At 39.3% G+C, this 25,826-nt stretch overlaps 1 protein-coding gene across 7 annotated transcripts in view; it reads right to left on the reverse strand.

Moving 5' to 3' along the window:
- Nucleotides 1-25,826, reverse strand: part of LOC133160591 (intermembrane lipid transfer protein VPS13B-like) — a 209,555-nt gene that overhangs the window by 138,246 nt on the left and 45,483 nt on the right. For all 7 annotated transcript variants that reach the window (XR_009715930.1, XR_009715931.1, XR_009715932.1 and 4 more), the window contains exons 18-19: nt 20,557-20,691; nt 19,613-19,792 (exon numbers count right to left, since the gene is read on the reverse strand). Coding sequence is in view for 4 of the 7 variants with exons in the window: in XM_061288378.1 (XP_061144362.1) it covers nt 19,613-19,792; nt 20,557-20,691 (315 nt within the window). In the remaining 3 variants the exon portion in view is untranslated. The remainder of the gene's footprint in view (nt 1-19,612; nt 19,793-20,556; nt 20,692-25,826) is intronic.

Consider the following 25,826-nt stretch of genomic DNA (forward strand, 5'->3'; position numbering starts at 1 on the left):
CGAAAATTACGGGAAATAAAAAAATATTGAGTTTATTAGTGAAATAATTATGATGAACAACAATCAAAAAGCAGCACATGAGTTTTATAGGTAAAAATCTCATTTCATTTTCATACATTATTACTTTTGTCATATTAAAGTCATTTTTGTGACCACTAGGTTTTTATTTACAGAAGAGTACCAAAGATTTTCTCTACATGTGTATGTGCTTTCATTGGCCAGTGAAGAAAGCCTTGGAAACAACTAAATGATATAAAAGCATACCAAGAAAGCCAAACAGAATTTTCTCTCCTAGCAGGCCGTCATACCACTACCACCTGTGCTAACTTGGTGTTGCTATTAAAAATCTGCACAGAGGACCACTTTGTGTAGACCAAGAGAGAGCGTAGGACAGCCACTGGCAACTAGCAAATTGAAAGCTAAGCAATTGAGTTTGTTTTCTCGTAGAGGAGGGTTTGAGTGGGGAGAGTCGAGGGGAGAAACAGCTAAATAAAATAAACCTTTAATTTGACTGAAATTGCCGGCAACAGGGGCTGCTGTAAAAGGCTGTGAAGTGTGATTTCTTGTGGTTTGGGTTAATCCTGATTGAGGAGCCCCTGAGCTGAGATGTCAGCAATATGAGACTAAAACAAAAATAATTACAATCCGGGTTAATGAAGACAACCGCCCGAGGCATGGGGACTAGTGAGGAAAGAGTGGTTGAGTGAGAAAGAGAGAGGGAAAAAAGGGAATAAGAGGGCTGTAAAATAGGAAAAGTTAAGGCATTGAAGCAGTAAAGAGCAATGTCCGTCCGTCATGGCCTGGGAATAACAACATCTCACAATGTATGGATGGTATTACAAACAAGGGCGATTGAGCTTGTATCTATTGATTTCTCCTCACGTGTAATCATTTGTTTGGCATAAGGTTGAAACATGAAGTGGCAACATTCCTCCCATTAAACAACTTGCTGTGGAGTAAAGTGTACACAATCTCTCTGCAACTAGCTTTCATGTTTGCTGTTATGGCTGCACGTGTTATCTTGGTTGTGTAGGGAGCTGCCCATCACAAGGGTGATAACAGGCACCTGGACCTTTAATTGCTATACTGAGGTCATGCGTAGCGGTGAGGTATTTATTCGTTAAAAAAAAAAAAAAAAACTCAATCGGTCCCAAATGAGTTTAAATGTGTCACTATTATTAATCATGGAATTACATAAATAAGTAAACAAAGGGTTGTGTTCAAATTTGTGGCTCAGGTGGTTGTCATTTGTCTTACTGGTAGCCAAACGTCAGAAAGGTGGCTCAACTAAGCCAAGTAGGACAAATATGGAAGGAGAGATGGTGGAAGGAAACCAAAATCACAAAGCTAAATGGGAAAGTTAGGGGAGCAGGAAAGTTGAAACCATTTCGACCGAGCTTCAATGTTGTGTTTTTCTTTCTATATTTTAGCCAATACTAACTCTGACCAACAGTGTAAGGTCAACACAGAAGGCACACAGCTCAAGAAAACAAATGGCAAGGAGACCAGTCGGAACAGCTTCAGTTCAGCTCAGGTCTATTTATTTATTTCTTAAGGTTGAGTTTATATCACTTGCATCCTGGGACCTCCATAATCCCCATTATTGCATGTGTCCATTTTAAACATAAAATAGATGTCTTATTATTATTATTTAAATCCAATTTGGTCGGTGTGCATAGCATATAAGAATGCTCAGTACATCTCACCCTCTGTGCTTTTGACCAAGTGAACAGCTGCTGTAGGGGATGAGTCCAAGCAGAGAGCCTCAAAGAAACAAAAACAACCCACATCAAAAGAGTTCCATTGGAGGAACATGACGATCAACCTTCTTTCTCTACATATCCTCCCTCTGCCCAGGCATCACTCACTCCAAAGGGAGGGGAAACAATGATAAACTAAATATGAGCTGACCACAAACTAATATCATCTATTCCTTTAGTACTTTTTGTTTCTGTGGACAAAATTGTTGGCGAAAAAAAAAAAAACAAGTGTTTACAATAGTTAAAAAATGAAATTACAGTTACCAAATGAAAATCAAACAATGCTTTAGAAATCTGGTCCAAAAATAATCCAAAAACGATGGTACCCATCAATTAATATTTTCTTGCACAACCTTTTGCGGCAATCACAGCGATTACCAAGTTTTGTAACTTTCAGGTTTGAGCGTTGCTTTCTTAAAACATGTTTTTGCTCCTTCAACAAGTGTTTAATAGGATTTCCTTTTACATGGTGCCCTTAAAAGACAAGATCCTAAAAAAAATAGCCATCAATTTCATGCAGTTTTAAAGAAATAGACATCCTGATTATGATCTAAAATTGCCCTTGTCGGAATTTTAATATTTGTCTATATCACACATTTCTAATCTGAGTACAAAAAAAGTATGCAAGTAACGGATCTGGCCACCGCTAGAATTTTCTCCTGGTGCTGAAATTTTCCCACTGCCGAAGTTGAAAAGTTACTCAGTGTTGAAATTCTCACTTCAACTTACTGGTTTAATAGGATCTTGGAGGCCACTTTTGGGAATAGAAACCCTTAGTTGGGTGTAGCCACTCATCTCAAACAGCTCCAGAGAAGCTAAGTAATAAGGACCAGACAACAGGAGAGAATGAACTGATCCCCGATTTCAAGCCCAGGGGATGATCAACATGGGTCCATGGTGCATTACCTAACTTTGAAGGATTGTGTTCAGCTCATGTTTTGGTTGCAGTGAGGTCAGGCCCCAGAAAATGTTGGATAAAGCAGGAGATAGTGTTGCAAAATAGCCAGCTTTACTGCAGCAAAATATCCAAGTCATGGAATTGACCCACATGATGTCGCGCACAGGTCAGTCTTTTGTGCTCATGACAAGAAGAACGAGGAATGCAGTAAAACATAGATCTTAACTGTGCATTTTACAATGCTGATCTAAAACTCAGACAACATATAGATCACAGTAGATTTATTACTTCATAATGTTTTTTTTTAATATTCCATACCACCTTGTATGACCAGTCATTAGTTTCTGTCCTCCTCCCTGCAGGATCATAGTTCATTTTAATGTCCTTTTTCCTTATCTCATTTTATATTCAAGTCTCAAACATGCTTTCATCTCAAGAAGAAGCATTTGACGGTCACCACAGCTACTTTACCCATTAAAAGCGAAAACAATACAAATAGCAGATGGACATACATGTGAAGTCACTGCTGTGGATGCGGGGATTGACGTCAAGCAGACCCATAAACCTAGTTCAGGTGCAGGATTATTTTTCTTGGACCCATCCGATAAGTCATGAAAAAAGAATGTCACCGACAGACTCGCTGCTAAACAATAAATCCCTTCTCACACTTTGAAAAGGTTAAGTGGAGCTGCTGTCCAAAGAAACCTCAGCATGTTTGCAGGACATCTAGTCTCACAGTGAATGCTGATGCAATGATCCATGAGACATAATACACAGTGCATGTCAGGACCATGACTGCTAACAGGGAATCTAAATGTTGGCTATACGGTAGTTATAAACTTTTTAAAATCATTATCAATCATACAGAGTGTTATTTTGCTGTTGAGAACAAACAAAAAATACCCATCATTATGTTAGGTTTTCAATTTTACTATAGTAGTTTGAATCTGCCTGGGGAAATCCAATTATCACTCTGCTGTATCTTTCTGTTCTAAACCGCGGAGAGGCAAACCACAACCATGCATGCATACTGGCAGACTAGTCAGAGTGACGAAGAACAGTGAACTTGGGGGAGTTCAAGTGGCATACTGAAGGTACCATGACAGTCGTCAAGGCGCTGACCAGTATCTATCCAACAATGCATACTTTAGCAGGAAAAAACAACTGATACTTTGACTGTCATCAAACATGGGATTTATTTTTTACTGAAAGATGACTAGCTGCATAATTAGAATGAAGACCAAAATAAGCGGGTGGAATTTTAGATTTAAAAAAGATTGTATCTCACTGGAGTGGCCAGCAGCGTATTTCAGTATTTCATCTGCTTGACATGATGCCAAATTGACCCAAGAGTTGATAAGAGAATGAAGATTGTGACATCAATGAAGACATTGGGTTTCACGGCTAACTGAGACACTAGCATTAGCAGCCACTGTCACTCATTCATAGAAGTTGAAAGAATATTTCATGTTTCACTGATTGGAAACATTGAACGAATTTGATGCAAATGTTTAATTTGATCACAAAAAAAGGTGAAAAACATTGTTTTTAATTTTCCTTCTATTTTAATGGAACTTTACATTTACTTAAAACTGATGCTGTCCTAGCTTTGACCTTTTTGCTTTGCTGTCATCCCAGCCCACCATAAAGTTTAAGGAGTGCGGACAAAGTCTGTGACGCTTCTGGCTCCCCCGTCTCTGACCCGCCTCATATGCTTTACTAAGGCTGATTACATCTTTTTCTGTCAACCACTGAGGAGGACCCAGAGAGAGATTACCTCCTTGGAGTAGTGTACCTCAGAAATATCTGCTGAGTATAAGCAATAGATTATAGAGGTGTGACAAATTAAAAAGCAAAGTTTAAAGGGACAGAGTTAAAATTTGACTTTCAATCAAAACCAAAGTGACATTGCAGCACACAGCACTGTTGCCTGATGACATTTTAACCACGAAAAGTACCGGCTCATAACTATTATTCTATATTAGTGCCTTTTGCCTCTTGGGGCATGTAAAGGCCAGACATGCTGATATGCTTGATATGGTGTACTGGAATCCCACCTTCTCTCTTGGCTAATCAGTACGGCAGTATATTTACTGTAAAGAATACACTCAATAAAAATAAAATCTGAGGACATAGTCAGATAAAATCAAGTGAGGACCACATCTCATTACAATGGTAAAGGATAAATATTCATTTATGAATGAGTAACACAAGTGAGACAAGGTTTACAATACAGAAGAAGATGAATCTTTATGAGAAATAGCATCTAATTAAGATTCAAGGTAAAGGGAGATTGCTCACATTTATTCCATAAATTTAGGGACAACACCCAACCTTAATCGTGTTCAATCTAATATTTATAGGTAGTACAGGAGGGGAACATCTAAATCAAGTCACAACACGTATGCGTTGGAAAACAATTGCAAAGTAATCTTGTGAAACTTCTTCAAAAATGCAGGCCTCCGTTAAGGTCAGTGTTCATGACTCAACAATGACAAAGAGACTGGGCAAAAACAACAAATGCGACATGACAACATGAAAACCACTGTTGATTAAAAATAAAGACAGAGGAGAGACTTACTGTTGGGTTTTTAAAAAAAAAAAAAAAAGACTCATTGCTGGTAATAAAAAACTTGTCATAGAATTTTGAGTTCAGTTGTAGATGCTAAGAATGGCCCGACAATATGTTTGACTTTTGTCCACACAGGGCCAAGTAGCTTTGAAAAATTAAACTTAGCACTCGATTTTATGTTTGCTTGGGTTATCTTTTCCTGATATGAATATTAGTTTTAGGATTTTACACAAACTTTTGAAAAGTAAGAATTTGCAAAGTGTGCAAATATTTTTTTCATCGCTGTACTTTAGAATTGTTGCTGCTTTGTCAAATCAGATCAACACCTCTTCCCACCGTCACTCCACGTTGTTGATAGAAATTATAATTTGCACCACAATAAATGGGTAAAAACCCACTGCAACAGTAATGTCAAGTTGTCAGCTTCACTGTCAATGTTTGGCTCTCTCTCCGCCTCTGCCGTTCCTTCCCTCGTCGGAACACAACAGAAATACAGACACACATGTGCCCCCATCACCAACACCACACTGGAGGTTTATTTGAATAGAAAATGACCCCGCTTGTGTTTAACATATCTTCAATACTGTCATCACCAAATATTTATTTGGAGAGGAGAAGACCTCTGAATGGCCACATTCCTTTTGGCTCACAACATTTACAAAACTTTCTTCACAAACACACACACACACACAGCCAAGACTAGATATGTTTACAAAAATATTTCACACAACCACTTTGGAGATTCATATAGAATCCTGGCTGAACTCATCATATTTTGAAAAGTGACTTGCTCAGGTATTTTAGGGGGGGATGTCAGACCCTCTTTTTATTCTTTTGATCTTGCGAAATTATGCAATCTAGATCATAAATTCATATTGAGGTGAGACATATAAATAGTTTAAAAAAGTACATTTCCTCAACAAATGGAAAAAGATCATCAGTACCATGAAATAAATGTTTCACATCACAAACTGTCAACATTCAAAAGATAGCTAGAGTTATGAGGAGTTCACCAGCAAAGAGACAATGGAGTAGGCATATCCCAAAATACAACACTTGACAACATTGTCATTGTACCATGGGTGGTGGTTTGTCACCAGGTTATAGCTGGAGGGTTTCCCATTATATTTATCAAACCACAAGGGGGCAGTGATGTAACAAAGTCATAGCAGAGGTCAAAAAGGACTCTTGTCACAGACATGGGTCAGGGAGAAAAGGAAAGGAAATGTGACAAAGGCAAAATTATATAGATCTATATGTATTGACACTTCCTAAAAACACACATACACACAAATACACGTGCGTGTGTGTGCACGGACAAAAGGCCAGTTTAGGGGTCAAAGAGCTGACAATGACAAAGTAGAATAAATATAAAAAGTTAAATGTAGATGTGGATCATGTTAGCAAGGGTATTTGCAAGGGTTATTTGAATTACAACTGCATTTTTTAGACACAAAAACACAGAATTATCCTATCATTCTTGATCCTTGGTAAGAGTTGCTTCAATATGTGGATCACATCGTATGTCTTTAAGTTGTACAATTTATACAATGTATAATTTTGCGGTACCTCCATTAATACTTCCTTATAAAAAAATATGTATACTTTAAGATTTTCAAATAGAACAACTTGTATAGCAAAAAGAAATAAAGGCCAGGCGTTAACCAGTGGGTGTCCGACCACCGTCTCCAGCACCCTGCTGATGTGTGCTGTTCTTTCCCTCCCTTGTCACTAGTGACCCCACGTTAACTCCCCGATAGCAGTAACAACACTCGAAATGTTCCGCTGCAACTCTTGTCTGCCTGCAACCTACTGTGTGAGCAACCAGCTGAGAGGATCTGTTGGAAGTCATGAGCTCATCAGTGAAGTTTGACAAGAATTTAAGATTGGATTATCCTGTATTACAAAATATTTTAGGAAAACAAGAGCAGAAGATGGCCATACTTAAAAATGTAAAAGAAACATTGTACAGAACATCACATTTTACAATGTCATTAAGATGTCATTTGCAGATTATTCCCCCTTGTCTCTTTGACAGGCAGGGCCTTAACTTCCAAGTGCTGTGGCCTGTCGAGTTTCCCTGTGGCATAGAGGAAGCCCCCGTGAAGCTTTGTGATAGCAGAGAAGGACTGGTGCTTGATAAGCAAGGTGTGAACAGCAGTGTAAACTTGTCACTGCAGGGGGCTACCTTGACAGATCAGAGGTTAAAGGGTTATGGCGCTAACAGCGTGTCACAAGGTAGTGCTACTTATCATCACAACTTTAATTTATGGGGAGTTATGGCTCACGTTGGACAAAATTTGAGTTGCTTTCACCTTCACTTCAGATGACATTATTTCATTTATGGCAATGGCAAGAACTAATGTTGCACTAAAGCTTCTTTCACACCTGGAGTTAGCTTACTTGGCCCAAAATCAGTTGGTGGGTATCAACATTTTTGACCCCACTGGCGTTGGTTTGTCAAATCAAAATACAAATGTGAATAATGTTGCTTTTTTGCTTAATGGTGACAAGAATGCAAACAACAATGTTCATTGTAAAGTACCAGCAACTGCTTTGTGAATGGATCAGCAAAAATGAATACTAAATGGACAAACTGTGATGTTACTTTAGTAACACTGGTCAAAAGAAAATTCTAAATATTTTAATTGGAGATGCAAGATGGGTTTTATACCAGATGTTTTTTTATTTTACACCAATTGAGAATTTGCCCTTGTTTTATTATCTAGCCATTAAAAAATATGTAATATAGATATATATTTGGTCATATGAATTAACAGTTAGGTTGTTTTTTTTCACCTGAAACGACAGCTGAAAATTGCAACAAATGGTGAAATCCACGGTTAAAAAGATCTAAAAAAAAAAACAGAAGTGCTAGAAAAATTGCAACACATGATGAATTCCGTATTCCGCAAAGTCTTACAGGAAGAAGTTGAAAAGATCTAAAAAAAAAAAAAAAAAAAAAAAAATGGAAGTGCTGGAAAAATAAAGATGTTTTTATTTATTTATTTTTTTAAATCAGCATTAAAAGATAGCGGCACATAAAGCTACTACCTCTGATTAAAATTTAGTGTTGACAAGAGAAATTATTCAGATACAATAGATCAGAAAATAGCCATGTTCCTTTTTTTTTTTACGACTTGGCCACATTATACTTATTCTTACGGGTGAAAGGAAGACCCGGTGCTAACTGTAACCATGCTAAACCCAACATGTATCCAATAAATTGACGGTTTACTCGGTTTACATGGCACACACTTGTGCATCTAGTATCATTTTCAAGCATGGTTGGAGCAAATCAATCACAACCTGCTTCATCTTGGCTTTCACATCACATGGAACTGGCGCTTGAAGATTGTCTCTTACAAGTAGTCTCGGGTTAGTTCATTTAATCTGAAACCAGTTTGTTTGCTCTGTGTAGGATAGGTGTGAATCCTACTGAACCGTGGTACACAAACTATTCATTCAATTAACACTAACTGAAGGGTGTTAGTGTGAATGCACCATAAGTTCTACAGTCATAAATCTGCCATGTGACTAGGTGATTTAGGTCCCTGGGCTGAGCCCCGCATCTGCTTCGTATCACACTGCTGAATACTCCCTCCACTCCACCAGCCCACCTTCCGTCTTTCTACATATTATAGAAAAGCACGACACTGTGACCTTTGACACCTTAATCAGAGGCATTAAAGGACCTCTAAAATGAATTTGGCCGACTGGGTAGATTGGAATGACAGGGCGACTGACTGACTAGCCCAGAGACTAAGACGGATCCAGAAGCAGCGATGCTGAAATACTTTTGCCAACACATCGAAGGAGGCAGAGGTGGTGGGAGAGTGTTGGTCATCATAGGGCTTACAGATTAGCCAAGTTTAGTAGTTCACTTTTGAGGCTTTCCACCCTCACAGGATTGTCACACATCTCTTTACCGCTTAGCCATCTAGAACCTGTCTCAGAGAGGCTAGGTGTCTGTCTGTCAGAGGTAGTTGGAGGTTAAAGGTTCAGAGTGAGTCCATGAGCCGGTAAAATTGGACAACTTCACAAGAGCCACCAAGCTCAACAGTAAGGAGACAATTGACAATAGGGACGCTTTGACCAGAAAGCAAGAACAAATAAATTCGGTATGCACACCCAAACGCCTTTGTGCAAATGATTATATTACACATTTTTTAATACAAGAAAAAAGTCTTCTCATTAAGAATTTCAGTGATTTACAATTAGCAGGAAGGTGACGGTATGGGGAAAATATGTAAAGTGCAGCAAGAGGACAGCGATGTAGTCACAAAACATGGCACATTAATCAGATAGAAAATGAAAATTAGATCAACGCAAGGATAAAGAACAGAAAGGCTATAACTTACTAAGCAACTTGTCCTCAAGGAAGGGTTCAACTACCGCCCATGTATTTTTGCTTGAGAAATAAATTCAAATTGCATGGTTTGGTACAACAAGCCTTTCATTCATACATCAACAATCATGCTAGTATCAGAACTAGGGATGGTCAATAGCAATTTTTGTCAGAATGATACCAGTACAAGTACTCAGATATTGAGTAGTAACCGCTCCTTAAAATTGCTTAAAATTAATGGCGGTTTGGTAATTTTATTTCTAATTTCTTGTTCCTGATCGTAAAACGGCGGCTGTTACTGGTATCGGTGAACAAGACGAGCCCCGATATCATGAAGTAATACCTGGCATCACCCATCCCTAACCTGTACCTGACATAATCCGCCCTATAATTTGAAAAAGTAACAAGCAAACTGGGACATAGTGTCAACTAAAGGCATGGCCGCTCTTTGAGGAAATACCCTAAGCATTAGGTTACAAACATTGGTAAAAACGAGATTACTAAACCACTTTGCACAAATGCTTACAGATCCTATCTGTCTGTATAAGGCTTCCAGAATATGAGGGGAATCAACTCCCCCAGTTTTAAAGAAACAGAGCCCTAATGGTGCTGTCAGACATCGAGCTGATAGGTCTCTGAGGTCCAAGGCCCCAGATCACAGTCTACACCTTAACTGTGGAGCTCACTCACACAGAAGCAAGGACATAGCCTCTAGGCCTGGTGTTAAACCTTCCAGTCCAGACAATTTGTGCAGTCTGGAAGCTGATTAAGCTGATACAGACTGTGGGCACAGAGGCATATTAGCCACAGCTTTCAAAACATTGGATAATATTGCATGGTCAAAAATGTTTTCCTTATTAATTTCTTTAATGAGCATGTGGTCAAGTCAATCCGTGTAATTCATCAAGCGTGCGATTATACACAGACACTAATGGCAAAAAGAATGTTACACATTTATAACTTTCTCACCCTAATCTGAAGTTGTATGATTTGTCATTATTCCTCTGGATATGAAATTAAAAAACTATGACCCTTTGATAGAAATTTAGAGATGAAGTTACAGTACCCCAACTAAACTTGTCACAGTGTGAGTCAGGAAAAAAAAAAAGAAATAGAGGGGTGATGAGAAACAGAGGCACAGGACACATAAATGAGGAGTGTTCCGAGTCAGAGAATGACAACTGGTCGTAAAAGTTTAGCAAAGCTGAAGATGACCAGTCAAAAGATTTTGTCTGGCCTTCACAAACAGAGGCTTAGGTTTCCAGAGGTGGTCGAAGGGCCAAGGGAGCGAGATGCACTCCTCACCTGAATGATCATAACTCTTGCTGGACTAGAACTTATTGCACTCAAGTTTACGTTGTCAGGAGATCTCATTCACATTCCAAAACTGGTCTCATTGACAGCTGGCATTAACATTCCTGCCTAACATGGCAGAGGAGTGAATGAAGGTTAAGTGGGATGAGGGAGTGGAGGGTGTAAAGCGTTTTTACATCCAAACACATTAACTTGGCTATTTTACTTTGAGTCTGCATGCAACCCTTTCTATTTCCATGCCCATTTCAAAAGAATGGGGACCACAAAAGCCTACCAAAAGAGGAGTCACATCAGCTGCTGAACAACAGGTATCGACATTAACACAGAATGAATGGAAATATTTAACTTGGGAAGACGTGCACCTCCTCCTCTTTATTGTGGCATTGTGACCGAATGCATGAGTGAGTATATGTAAAATACAATTGTTACATCCCTGCCATTATCACCCAAGTCAAGCTAATTCATAATCCATTCTTTAAAACATGATGATCAAATTTTTCATCCCTCGCCACTCTACTGCTGCTTAATGTGAAACTGTAAACACCCACAAACTGAAATCTGTTGAAACCCCTACTCCTGAGGTTCAGGCCAGCGATTTGGGCAACAGTGTAGCCTGCAAAAGTGTGGGTAAGGGCAAAATAATGAGCTTGATTCTGGAATTAGTGTGGGAGGAACGGGCTAGGAGACACTAGGAATGGATGGAACATGGGAGGAGGCACGTTACAACAGTTGAGCTGTGAAGAAGCTAATGGGTTCCCATCCCATTCCCTTTCCCACGGCAGCAGTATGTTTTCTGATGGCCAGTGGAGCGGTCAAGCCCATATTGGTGAAGCTGCTGGCACAGAACTCCAGTTGACATGCTTCAGTAACACTTTGTAGGTGCCTGAACTCTGGTTGGTCTGTATGAACTGCTGTATGAATGCGTATGAATCAGTAACCAAATTCAAATATTAGGATGTGGGAGGGGATCTCACTTCCAGATGGGACACTACAAAACTGGGAGACGATAAATGGAGAACTATTCAGTCGTTGTCAGCAGTTAAGTGACACACAGGGCCCACGTCAAAAATTAAGCTATGATATTGAACAAAGGCTTATTTCACAAGCTAACAAAAGACAGCCTGCTGCTTTTACGTTTGTTAAGTTCAGCAGAATTTATCATTCATCACTCATGTTGACAATGGACAGGTGTGGCTTTCCTTCAGATCTCACCAGTTAATATTTACGTACATTAGAGTAATGGAAAATAGTTGAATGCCATACAGATGCACGGATCGAAATAAACCGAATCCGAGGAAAAACAATGTTTTAAGCTTTAAGCTACAGTCAGTCTAGATATTATCCCCTCTAATGTGTGAAAATAAAACCCCAAGACCATAATTAGGCGATCTGGGAAAGCCAATTGTTTTGACTGCGTTGTGTGATGTTTGATCTGACTGTGTGGAATGTGGTGACCTTTGATCTGGTGACAACATTCAATTAGATAAGGTTAACTAAATTGACCTCCCCCACCTCTGCCACTCAGCTAAGAGCTGGATAAAGTGTAAACGGCTTGTTTGGTACAGAGTGAACCAGAGATTACCGCTGTGCGAATTAGAAAATCAAGATTAATCACTCATTCTTTAGATTCTAAATTGTCAATAAAATAAAATTAAAGTAAACGAATGTTTGTTTGTTTGCCTGATTTTAAATGTAATCTTACATTTTAGTTTCAGATTGAAAATTCAAAAAGTAACACCATGACACAGGACTGAATTTGATTTTAATATTTAATTACCAGTAGTCGCATTTATGTAACCCATTTTTTTTTTACTGACCATTGGTAAAGATATGTTATTCTATGAACTTTACTCATATCTCAAACTATGAATGAAGCATGTGATGCTGGGAAGTTGCTGTGGTGTTCCCTTCTACCATCTATCATAACAGAAGCACACTTGTCCTAGTTCAAAAAAAATCTCACTTTGGTTTACTTTCAACAACTTTAGAACGAAACACAAAAAACTGTGGGTGGATGGTTGTAGACAAGTATTTGGTTAAGATTATAAACAACCATGGACAGGTTTCAATGCCAACTGTTTGGCCAACTAATGTGAAAGGCTTGATGACGAAAATCAAACAAAATGGTAACCCTTCAAAACAATGCAATCCAACAAGAAAACAGCAATGCAAGGATTTTTTTCAACTCTGTATGTGGTCATGAATGAAGCTGAGGAAAGATTCATACGTGTTTTTATACCAAGTCTAATCGTCATCAATTTGCTTTTAAATATGATATTTATATTATATATGATAATTATATCAGATGTTTGCGTTTCAAGAATATTAAGAGTTAAATTGCTTTCTTGTATGCATACATTCGATTAACCCGTTCAAGTGTAAACGTCCACATTGTATGCAAGTGAAATTGTGGTAGTTGGTGGTATAGTAGTGGGGAAGAAAACATCTGGACCTTGCTTCATTACATTGCATCTGGGGTTCAAGTACAGCTGTCCGAGATCACACTTTGCTCAAGTGTCCACTTGAATCTCTTATCTTTCACTTCTCATTCAAAAGAAAAGAATTAGCTGCAGTCAGAAGCAATGTGTCAATGTTATGGTTCTGCCATGTTGACTAATATGGGCTATTACCCAATGATGCTGTTCCGTTTGGACAAGAATGAGATGAAGACAATGTGATCATATAGAAAAAAAGCGGCGAAAGCATCTTTTCTGTGGCAGAAAGAAAGCATGGAGCTGAATACAATATGGCTTGCAACACTTTACACAATATGGTTGATGGATGATTTGACGGACTGGTGGTCCTGGTCACGACTGACTGTTATAGCTAACAAGCCAGTACTTATTTCCAAACTCCCAGGTCACAAACACGATCAATTAAATGCAATCCATATATCAATTTAGGATTTTTGATCTGAGCCTGAAATTAAGTAGTAAAAGAAAAAAGCTGGCATTCCGTTCCAACTAACCATTATTTTAATAATCGATTAATCTGTCATTTATTTTGCAAATTCATTGATGAATCTGATGTTTTCAGTTCTCAATTTCCATCCTTTAAATCAAAACAAGCGCATCATTTAACGAGAACAGGGAATTTTAATAATTTTAATAATAATTCTAATAATTGGACAGTATTTAATTTTAATAATACCATTGATTAATTTGATAATGTATGAGTCATTGATTAATCATTTGAGCTCTAATCATTTCCCTTGAATTTTCTCATCAATTTACTAAATGGAAGTGCAACTTCGAAATCGCAAAGTATCAGACAGCTAGGTAATCTAGAGTTAAAAACTACACATTAAAGATGATTATAATAACAATGTAGTGAATGCATGATTTGAAGTCTTTTTAGTGGTTTCGGTCCCACACGCACACAACCGCACACAACCGCACACAACCGCACACACGTGCACACGATATACAAGCCATTTAGTACTTTTAGTGCAATTAGACATTATCAAAATTGATGGGTTAACTTTCACACGGTGAATAAGGATCATTACTGCTCTCTTTCTCTCTGACCTTGCCCTTCTCAGAAGACAACTTGAGAACCCCTTGACCCACAGTGGGGTCATCTCTCTTTACTCTTCAAGGCCAAATCTTTATGTTTGGCCCACTTACTACAACATTATGTTGCTGACAATTATGGGTCTATTCACACAAAACTGAAAACCTAGGTGAAATAAGAATGACTTGGAAAAAAAACTCAATACTAATCTGTTCAGACAGCCACCAAAGCAACTGGGAAAAAAATGAATGGTGGCTGGGGTGTTTGTTCTCTAAGAAACTGTGTCTTTGGAACACCTTGATTTTGACTTGACTAAGGTTAAGGTAAGAAATGTGTGCTATTATGTCAATGACATCCTTTTTCATGGACTAGCAGCATCACCATCCCAGTACCTTTTTGTTTATTCATAATTAACTTCTCCCATCAGTTGACCATGTTGTTTATTATATACAATTGCAATATACTTTTACTTTTGCTTGCTTCAATGAGACTATAGAAAAGTGTCAGTTACTTCTTATGTCATTTTGACAGTAAACTTATGTCATTTTGATCTTAACTAACTCCTAGTTAGATCAAACTAATTGTGACTTGGTTAGTGTCACGTAAACACATGGGGGCAGTGATATCATGAGAGAGGAAAAAGTAGACTGAGCCACAGGCGCAGCCCCAGCCACACGCCAAACTAACCTCAGCACTCTTATCACTACCAACACTTATTCTTTCGGACATTGTTTCAAATCTCTGCCCATTGCGTCTCAGCCAAGCGCCAGTCAAACGTTAAGCACTGTGAGACTGGCCTAAGTATACTTCACAGATGAGCAGCTCTGGTAATGGGCTGTGATTGACCTCAATAGCCAGCTTGGAGTGAGTTCCCTCAAATCTAATCTCCCTATTACCAGTTCTGTTTCCCACATATGTACTGAAGAATATGACGAGGCAAACAGTCAGAAAGATTAAAAAGATATCTGAGGTATAACAGTGCTTCAACGTTTTCTACATTACAAAAAGGAATAAACTCATTCTCAAGGATTATTAATGTACCAATATTCTACCGACGACACACTAGAATGGCAATTTGACGTGGAGGAAATATATGGGGAAAAAAAAGAAAAGAAACTGCAGGTACAAAAGTATTTCCAACTTCAGATAAACCCATTGTTGATGCACCTTTTGCAAAAATTACAGCCTCTACTTTTTGAATTAGCTCACAGATACCTTAAAGCTGTTTCAACCATTATTCAAGCACTATCTGGTTTAGCCTTTTTCAAATCTCTGTGTCTTGCTTAAGATCTGGCTGTGTGTTTAGGATCATTGTCCAGTGTGATCTTAAGTGAGCTCTGGACCAGTTTCTCATCCAGGATATCTCGGCACATTAAAACAATCATGTTTTCCTCATTCCTGACTTGTATCCCATTTCCTGTCCAAGGCTCAGAATAAACAAACTGACATCATAAGGTTCGAGTTTTTGTGTTTCAATAAGACACGCTAAAAAGCAAAACTGTGAACGAACATTTTTTTGGCACGATGCAGAGTTGCCATTGTTATAGAAATCACAGACTCAAACTGTGACTCATCACATCTGTAACGCCAATTGCTCTGAATATTTAAAAAGAAAAAAATCATCAGAGGGGTCACTGCTACTGAGGGCTTTAAATACTGATGCATATTCATCGGCATACGTACGTATGAGGTGTCGATGGTCAATGTGCCGTGGAAATCAAAATAGTTCTTGCAGCTATGATCTGCCTTCTTCATCAATGCTGGAGCCGCAAGTGATCCCATTGGGTATGTCAACCGGTGTGCGACATCACTAGTTTAGCCCATGGCCGTAGCTAGTTTTTTTGGGGCTCAAGGCAAAGAGAGCCAGGGCAAACAAAACCCTATCTTTAGGCCAGTCAGTTTACTTTACACGTGTGGCCAAAATTTCTAAATTTTTGGGTGTTCTTACAAAGTTTATAAATTCAATCAATCAGGACAAACTAAAACAAACTGGTAAAAAAAAATCATCATCAATCTTCATGGTACCAGTGGTAACACTTGTGACTTGCACTTTTGGGAATTTTTGCTAAATAACACAAATGACTGGTCTAACTTTCTTTCACAGAGTACCAAAAAAAATTGTCTTATATTGATGCATGAAATTTAGTTTTAGTCTACGTTTGTCTTCTGGGGATTTATCAGCCAGCCAAAGTTCAAGCCAGCAGCTTAAAGCCATCATGCTGCTGCCTGAAACAAAGCCAGCCTGTTGATTTACCACTCGACGGAGTGCATGAACACATGCACAGGAGTGAAAGGGAGTATGATAGATGGACATATGAAAGTACAGCAGGTCTTTGAAATATTGTAATGGAGGAGACTACCAAGGGATATCCTAACTTCACACCTCATCTACGATGCAACCCATTCAAAGGCTCCAGTTTCCGAAAACGAGAGCATGTGTGGTTCAATACATGCAGGCGCTACACTTGCTGGAGTGTGTCTTTAGGTGAAATATTCAAATCAAAGGCAGGTGGCGCTTCTTTTCCATCTGCTCTCATTAGTTTTTAGTCTGCAGCACAGGTGTCAAACTCAAGGCCCGGACCAGATACGGCCCGCCACATCATTCTATGGGGCCCGCGAAGACAAATTGTGCATCAAATTCGTGTGTCCTTACTAGAATTGTCTTCCTCTTTTTTTTTTTTTTTAATATTTGACCAGTATTTACTCGTCTGATTTGAAAATGAGTGATTTGTTTTGTAGCTTTTACTGTATATAATATGAGGTGCTCATACATTTATTTGGGTTGACAGTCATAATGGCCCTCCGAAAGAAGCTATGACTACAATGCGGCCCGCGAAAAAAATGAGTTTGACACCCCTGGTCCACAAGCTTACGTAGTTCACGATGCCACCTGTGCATTCGTGTGGACAGGTCACTCAGTCACGATATACAATTAAAGCACAAAGTTGAGAATTTTAAAAGGTAGACACCATTACACCAAAATGGGACATTAAAGAATGAACTCCTTTTGTACTTCCAACTTTCTAATGCGGGACTGATTGAAGAGAAAACAGCTCCAATAACTATGGGAAAACTCCACACAAATGTTCTTATTACAAGAGCCAGTCCACTTCCCGCGGATACATTTTATGGAAGTTTCAATACATTTAAATGAAGATGAAAGATCGCATCGCTTTGTACTCAGCATCCATGGTTTGGGAAAGAGATCAAAACTAGGGGGCTTTTATAGGGAACATCTTTAACATTTGCTCTACTCTCAGTATGCTTGATTAAATGTAACATTTTCAGAGCGCTAAGAGTTCTAAGAAAAGCATAAATCACTGTCTTGCAGCTGCTGGCGTACTTAGGGAGAACACATGCTATCCCTCACTCACTCTCTCGTTTTGTCTTTGCTATGATCATAAAGCACACCCGACCCAACAGTCCCTCCTCCTCTGTTGCAAGTCACTGTGGTGGAGGGTGGCGGGAAACACCTGCAGGCCGCTGCTCGCCCTGAAGTTGAGCATAAAGCCAAGCTCCTCACACGCCCTCTGGCCCTCTGCTCCCTCTGCTCCCTAACATTAGGCTTGTCCAAGGCCCCCAAAGTTTTTCTCATCAATCAGCTGTGACAGGCCGAGATCAAGCCAAAGAGGACTGCAAATGTCCTTGGACTAAAACAATAAGTCACTTGAGCATTACTGGAGATTGTGAAAGATGTGGCCAAAGAGTTCTTATCAGTAGGTGCAAGAATCTAAATTTAAATGATTAAATATAGACTGGCTGACCTACACTGATGTCAATGTTTTTAACCATCCCGGACTGTAACACACTTTCCCAGACTTCTCTCCTGGAAAGAATCTTCCAGGATTCCACTCAGCCCTGTTGTCTGTTGTCAAGAAAAATTCACCCCAGATAATGTTCTTCTCTTTCAGAAACTGTGAGATGCTTAGGACAACTTGTCATAGTAAGCCACGAGTTGTTCTGCCAAAACAGTTGCCTCTACTCATGGACTCAACGAAGCAAATGTCGCAGGAGCTCTTTGTGGACAAGACTGGTTGATTGTCTGGCCCACATTAAAAAATAAACCTTGTAGTTTGGGGTTGAAATATGTCTTTTGTGACACTAGACCTGAACCCCTTATACCTTTAGTGACTTTAATCATGGAGTTCATTTTTTAAAGCCATAGTGTTTGCTCCACTTCAGCAGTCCTGCACTTTTCATACAGTGATCACACATGGATTGGATTCCATAGAACCACATGGGACAAATCAATTGTGGTCGATAACAAGGCCAAATGAGCAGAAATTCAGTAATGTCATGATAACAAAATGTTGGCCCATGATTCCGTCCTATGGGAGCAAAGGGTGAAGCTCATTTTGACTGCTGCAATTCTTCTTTTCATCTCAGCCACACTGAAACTTTACATTCATCATTCCATTAACACTGCTCTAACAGGCTTCCTGTCACCCTCTGGACATTGAATATGTGGACCAAAGGCTTTGATGAAAGCCCCCGACCACCATACAAAACACAGGCCTACAATCAGATACCCAAAATATGTCTGTTACATACAAACATTTGCACACATGAGCACTTGAACACAGAAAGTCACGGTTAGTTTTGAAATTCATCTCTCAGATGTTTGACATGACACATGCGCGGAGCAAAATGTAGCACTGTGGTCAAATTGTAACTTGTCAAACAATAGGTTCTTTTCAACTCTGACAGGATTAACAGATAAAAGAAATATTAAGAACAGATTTTATTCTATTCAGCGGGTCTGTGTGTGCACAAGGAGTAGGTCGTGCGTGTGTGTGTGTGTGCCAGCTGTTTTGCTGTGTCTTTTTTTATTAATATGTGAATTAAGTTTATTATTATGCATTTTACCTTTTCACCAACATGTAAAATAAATGCATTATGAAAGAAAGGTTAACAGTACAAGTGTGACATTTAAATGGAGTATATTAAAGGGAGAAACCTACATTGAAAAATAGGTAAAGGCTTGACAAAGAAACTGTGTGCTGTACCAAAAATAGCACATTTGAGAGATGCGTATGTACACGCACGACACGACGAGCACTCACGGCATTAAACAACAGTGTTGCTAAGCTAACGGCCATGATTTTCATTGCCTATAATGGGTTTCTTGTCCCTTCCAACATGGTGTGTCCATGCATGGCCAACATGGCCATCACATAGGCAAAATGTCACCTTATAATAGTTAATACCTGAGTTCCTGCAATCTTCTCCTTGCTGTGGAACCTGCACAGAAAATGCCAGCAGGTCGGGAGCCAAAAGGGATTCAGGCTTGCGGCTCTCATTTAGCCATCGCCTCATATGAAGATCCTTAGTATCAGATGGCCCCTGGATCAGAGGAACAAGCTTCTCCTTTACAACTTCTCCTGAGCCTGTCGGGCATAAGCACAGTTTCTTCAGTAATCACAATTAAGAACATTAAAAGACAGTGTAGTATTTCTAATTGAAAATATCAAACAATCTATACCTTAGACTGAACGTAAAGATAAATTCATAAAAGATAGCAAGTCATAGCCAACTACAAAAATTCTCCACAGTACAGTCTCCTACACTATTTTTAAATTACATTGATTTTGATACACAGTCTTTATTTAACATTGTCATACTACATCACTATGGATGTTAAATATTTGATTAGAACAAAATGTGAGTGCTAAGATTTCTTTCTTTGGATTTCTATATCCACAGCTGCAGTAAATCTTACGCTTCTGACATCATATGTTCAGGTTGACCTGTTGGACTCTGTCTCCAATAACATCCTTGCGTCAAAGACATGACCAAAGGTCAAGTCAAGTCAAGTCAAGTTTATTTGTATAGCCCTAAATCACAAGCAGTCTCAAAGGGCTTCACATAGACAGAAATTGACAATTATTCTCAAAGCATCCCCTGATCTTAAGCTCAAATTGACACACCTTTTGGCCCAGTGACAACACCACAAGAGAAAACAGCAACTTAATCACACAGCTGGAAGTGAATCAACATAAAGAAGGTAAGCGAGGAGACAGAATGTAGGACATAAAAGTAAAGATTTGAAAAAGTAAAAGACAGTCCAGTGCGGTGCAGTGCAGTGCAGTCGCTCTCACTCTCTCCCTCCTACACAGGCAGTAAAGTTTTAACAGGGCACAGCTGCACACACCTGGGGTCCTGGCACACACTTTTACAGCTCCCACGGTTCCAGAGGCACATTTCACCGATGCGCGGCTGCAGAACTTCAGCTCGAGATTTTGGAGCGAGCCCTCAAGAGTCGGTGACGAGCCTAAAGATTTCACACCTAATAAAAGGTGGGGAGAAGGAAGAACAAGGAAAAAGCAGAAAACAGGGAACGTGAGGTGAAATCCGACAGCTTTGAATACCGTAGCTTTGGCTTTGTTAAACACTTGATTGCACTTTAGTTGTTCTTGACCCCTTTCCTTTGCAAAGGAAATGCGAGAAATGGGAGAACCTAGCAAGGGGCTCAAAGTAGAGCCGCTCTGCCTCCGAGCCAAATGAGGTGGCTCGAGAATGTGATCAGGATGCATCCTGGATGCTTCCCAGGTGATGTGTTCTGGGCACATCCCAGCATAAGGAGGCCTCGGGGAAGACCCAGGACATGCTGGAGATACTGGAGATACTAACGCCCTAATTCACACTGACTGCGGAACGGATGCATTGCGGCTAAAGTCACGGAAATAATGTCCAAAAGGTGTGTCAATTTGAACAAAAGACTCTTCAGTGTGATCTTCTCGTGGAAATTCACAGACCCGCATAGGCACCGCAGCCGGTGTGCATTGCAGGCTGTACAGATTCCGTACAGACACCGCAATGCAGCCGTTCCACAGTCAATGTGAATTAGCTGTAAATTTCCTGGCCGTCCTGGGAAAAACTCGAGATCCCACCAGAAAAGGTGGGTAAAGTGGCTGGGGAGAGAAAAGTCTAGGCTTCCCCATAAAAATTGCTGAGCCCAGATAAGGAAGAAGAGGGAGGATGGATGGGCAGACGGACAGACAGACGCATTAATATTGGTGTGACGAAGAAAAAACAAAATCCTCAACATCAAAATGATTCCCCTTCACAGAAGTCTTCACTGCTGGGGATCACAAGAATTATGAAATATTGATATGATTCTGTTTAACTTCCTTCTAAGCGCTCGTGACAATATGTTGATTGCACTCTTTCACACATTGAAGCAAAGTCCCTGAAGCAAGCCATGAAGACTGTTGCAGCAAAGGCCCGGCAGTACATTTCAGGGAGAGAAACCTTTTTGATGGGTTCCAGATTTCAGGCAGTCATTAGCCACTTTTACACTGCCGTTTAAGGCCAGGAATGCTACGCCGCTGTTACGCAGAGCTGTTACCTCTCTGCATAGAGATAGAAAGGTAAAACAGATTAGCTGGCTACTGAGGTTTTAACATGAGCTGATTGACCAAAACAAGGATATTCCATGATGAAAACCCCAAAAGAATGATTTAATTTACTGTATTGCTTGTTAGTGTAAACATGGCAATTACAAAACTAATAAAAATAACATTGAATGCATGTTATTCTTTTTTTGATGAGATTGAACAATATGGTTATCAGCTAATGTAATAAAATAAAATATGGAATAGATGGATTTGATCAGAGAAGAGCAACGATATTTCTTAAGGGTCCACGTGGTAAACTGGAATGGCTGTTGAGAGCCACAGCAACATACAAATCTGAATTATGAACAATATTGCTGCTTAAGATGCTAAGATACTTCTTGATTCTATCTAGTCTGTTTTTGTACAGTAACTGGAATATAATTGTTAGATAAAAATGATCACATTAAATAGAAGAAAAAATACTTATTGCACTAACTTTAATGATGAAATATGATGAGTGCAAAGGGCTACTAAATACTTTTAGAATAATGGTAACTCACTATTGAGCTATTTTTTTGATACGTATGGTTATTGTGGGCATCACGCCCGGTTTAATGAATATTCACAAAAGACGTGTTCAAATGCATTCACTCTGCCTTCAGGCATTATTGCCCTGCATTGATGTGGGTGAGAAGCGGTTCATTTGCATGACAGGACCACCTCATCACAACTATACAATCATCGTTGTTGTTGTTGTTGTTTGCGTACAACAACAAAATTAAAAGGGATGAGACGCTACAATCACGTTTTGTTTGCACCCGTTTTGTTCTTTTTGGCCCTCATCTTTTTCGCTCAAACTCAAATTATTTTGTTGTGCTGTTGTTGTTCCACTTGGAAATATCTTTGCATACTAGAAAAATAAAAAATATACTTCAGCCAAAATCATTTTAAAATTACATGATCAGATTGTGACAGTTCTAATGTATACAGTCAAGATTATTTCTATATCGCAATGGAATTTCAAACAAGTACAAAGCTGGATGGCTCAAGAACTCAAGATAACTTAGGGAGTTATGTGCCAGGCCACCTGTTGAGAGAAAAGAGGAGGATCCATTCATCACATGCACATTCTTCCAAGAAGCTAAAAGTGTCAGAACGCATCACAGTCATTCTTGCATTATCTCTTTTGATAGGACTTACAAGTGAAAATAACCCCCTTTTATTTGATACCCAACAAGCATTCTTTTGACATTCATGTTTGTTTTCTTCTGATATAAGCAAATGCAGATTAACAAATAATATTTACATTAACTGCATGTCGTAAACTGTCACTGAGGGTAATTTTCATCTTTTGCAGGACAGTTAGGAACCCCTAATGTGTTAATCGCCTGACTAACTTGCTTGTGGTTAGCTAAAATCTAATCTTTCACTTAAATGTAATGTATCCATCCATCCATTTTCCACCCCTTATCCAGAGTCAGGTTGCGGAGGCAGCAGCTTCAGCAGAGAAGCCCAAACTTCGTCCAGCTCATCCCGGGGTATTCCCAAACCAGCCGAGAAACATTGTGTCCCTTTATTTAACACAACCATTTAATCAAAAGAATTGCAGGCAATTTGCTAAAACCTTAACCACTAACTTCTCTTCTATCTCTGTCTATATGAAAGTCCCTCTTGTATTATCAGGAGGAACATGCAGATTTTAATAAATGTCTTTGTGTCTCCCTGCCTGCCTCTTGATGCATGGAGTGCAACAAATGTTTTGTTGCCCATCGACCTTAAACGATTCCTCCGTCTGTAGCAAGTCATGTCCTGCTTGAAAAAAAAAAATTAAATGCCACTTTTCAATGCAAACCCAACAGTTGAGATTTATACTGCAAATATTCTCAACGTATTTTAAGCCATTTGACTATATTTTCTAGAAATTGCAATAATTGACCATAGTTCATTTTATAAATACATAAATATGACAACAATCATGAAATAGAAAAGTATTTCTACAGCCACGTAGATTTTCCCTAAAGGGCACACTGCACCTGCTGGGGTGGTAGTAGCTGCACTTAATAATGTTTTGTCCAGCTGTTAAGACTATAAAAAGTGGGGTACCCAGGAAGAGAAAACACACGGGGTTGTAGTTTGTTGCCGTGAGACGTGGTATTTTGTTTGGTGCAATGCATTAGTGTGTCTATTACAAGCACACGTGCGAATGTTTCTGTGTGTGACCGAGAGAATTGAATGCGTGTGGTGCTGTTATTTGTCAAATGAGGGCAGGTGCGAGGAGTACATAAACACACAGCTCGGGGCCAGAGGCTACATCACACCATCAAACACACACCATGAGGGCAAATATGGGCAGCTGGATTTGTCATTCTGAAACTGAGCAACAGGTCTAGAAAAACGAAGAGTCAAACAACAAAAGTAATTGTATTTGCACAGATAGACCCAATGCCAGCATTGTTCGGGAAGGGGGTGCAGGAATAGTGTATGCCAGTTTCAGCACGTATGAATTTATGAATGTATATGTGTGCGTGTGAAGGGAAAGTTGGTGTGTTAGTGTTGGTGGTGGCAAATACTGGGGGTCTAATTTTCATGATTTCCATCCTTCCCAGGTGCTGCCTACTTTTCAGTCTGCTCAGTAAAGCAGTGACACATGTTCCTGGCTTTTCCAGACCATGACTCTCCCTGCCACCGAATTACCTCAATTAAGTCTTGCGGAAGTCATTTGGTCAACACTAATGGGTCTTGGCACAGTGCTTGGAAGACAGTGAAAGTGGAGTCATGGAGTTGGGGATAGAAGATGCAGGGCAAAATAGACGAGACGAAGGATGTGCGAGGAGTGTGTGAAAAGAATTTGCTGGGACCTACAAGAGTCCTACATTGGCACTTGTAAGGAGACAATTAGTGTACTGCAGTTTGCCTGTAACAGCTAACCACAGTGAATCAATGAAGACGCTAGTCCCATAAAAAGAAAAAACAATCAACCAAGCCTCACAATGTTCTGTTTTTCTGTAAAGACCGACTTGAAAACACATTTTTAAATTATGTCTGACATTGTTCACCCAATCTTTGGTGGGCATATTTACACAACACACAAAAGTGCCGACATCACTTTGAGCATGAGCGAAGAGTGGTCAAGCTAAATTCTGACTGTGTTAAAAGAGGAATCGCTATTACTAAGATGAGCGTTTAAGAGCCACATGGCAGATTCTGAAGGCTCCGCGCAGACTAGATCAACATGGCAACACAGACCTTGGATTCTAATTGTACAAAAATAAATCTACATCCACATAACTATAAGTTGGGCGACTGAGAAACACACATAAATAATGGTTGGAAATAAATAATCCAATTTAATCAAAGTTTTAAATGAAGGTCAATGTTTCTGATAGTGTTTAGTCAAGCAGAGAAGGCCTTGACTGCACACCACTGGGAAGATAGCAAAATATCAACACAAAAAGGACAGGCAGAAGATAGTAGATAGTTAAAGTTGACCAGCGATGTTGGTTTAAGGGTTAACAAATGTGCTTCATTTTGCTTTGATTTCTTCAAAAGGAACAGTCCAATGCTTTGAATGATTATGGGAAAATACAGCTCAAAAACTCCTGTTTTGAATTAATTTCCTCGGTTTCATATACAAACTCGAGACAGAAGTGAATGACATAAAAAAGAACAGAGATGCAGGAGGACAAAAGCAAAAGACGACAGACTGTCTGGACTGACTTAAAACATCATCACGATCTGCCAGGAAAGGAACAAGGCCGTATGTGGCCCATTGAAGTTTGCACTGACAAGAGCCGTCTCAAGTTCCATCCAAGATTTATTTATCAGTTTTCTGATGCTGACATAACGTGTTTTTAATGTCAGTAATAAGGTTGTGTGTAGACAAAAGGGCCCCTCTTTCTTCCTTACTTCCTCCTGATTTCTTGCTACCATTTAAAGAACTCAACCACTCAAGCCGACCTCTTCAAAGAAAATGTCTTGAGTGAGGGGGTAAGGCCATACTGAAACAGACTGTTTTTTTTCTTTAACTGTCTCAACACCTAACTTTAATTTATGATGGCAACTTATTTTGCTTTCATTGAGCAAC

The sequence above is a fragment of the Syngnathus typhle genome, linkage group LG10, assembly GCF_033458585.1.
Source record: "Syngnathus typhle isolate RoL2023-S1 ecotype Sweden linkage group LG10, RoL_Styp_1.0, whole genome shotgun sequence".
NCBI classification, from domain to species: domain Eukaryota; kingdom Metazoa; phylum Chordata; class Actinopteri; order Syngnathiformes; family Syngnathidae; genus Syngnathus; species Syngnathus typhle.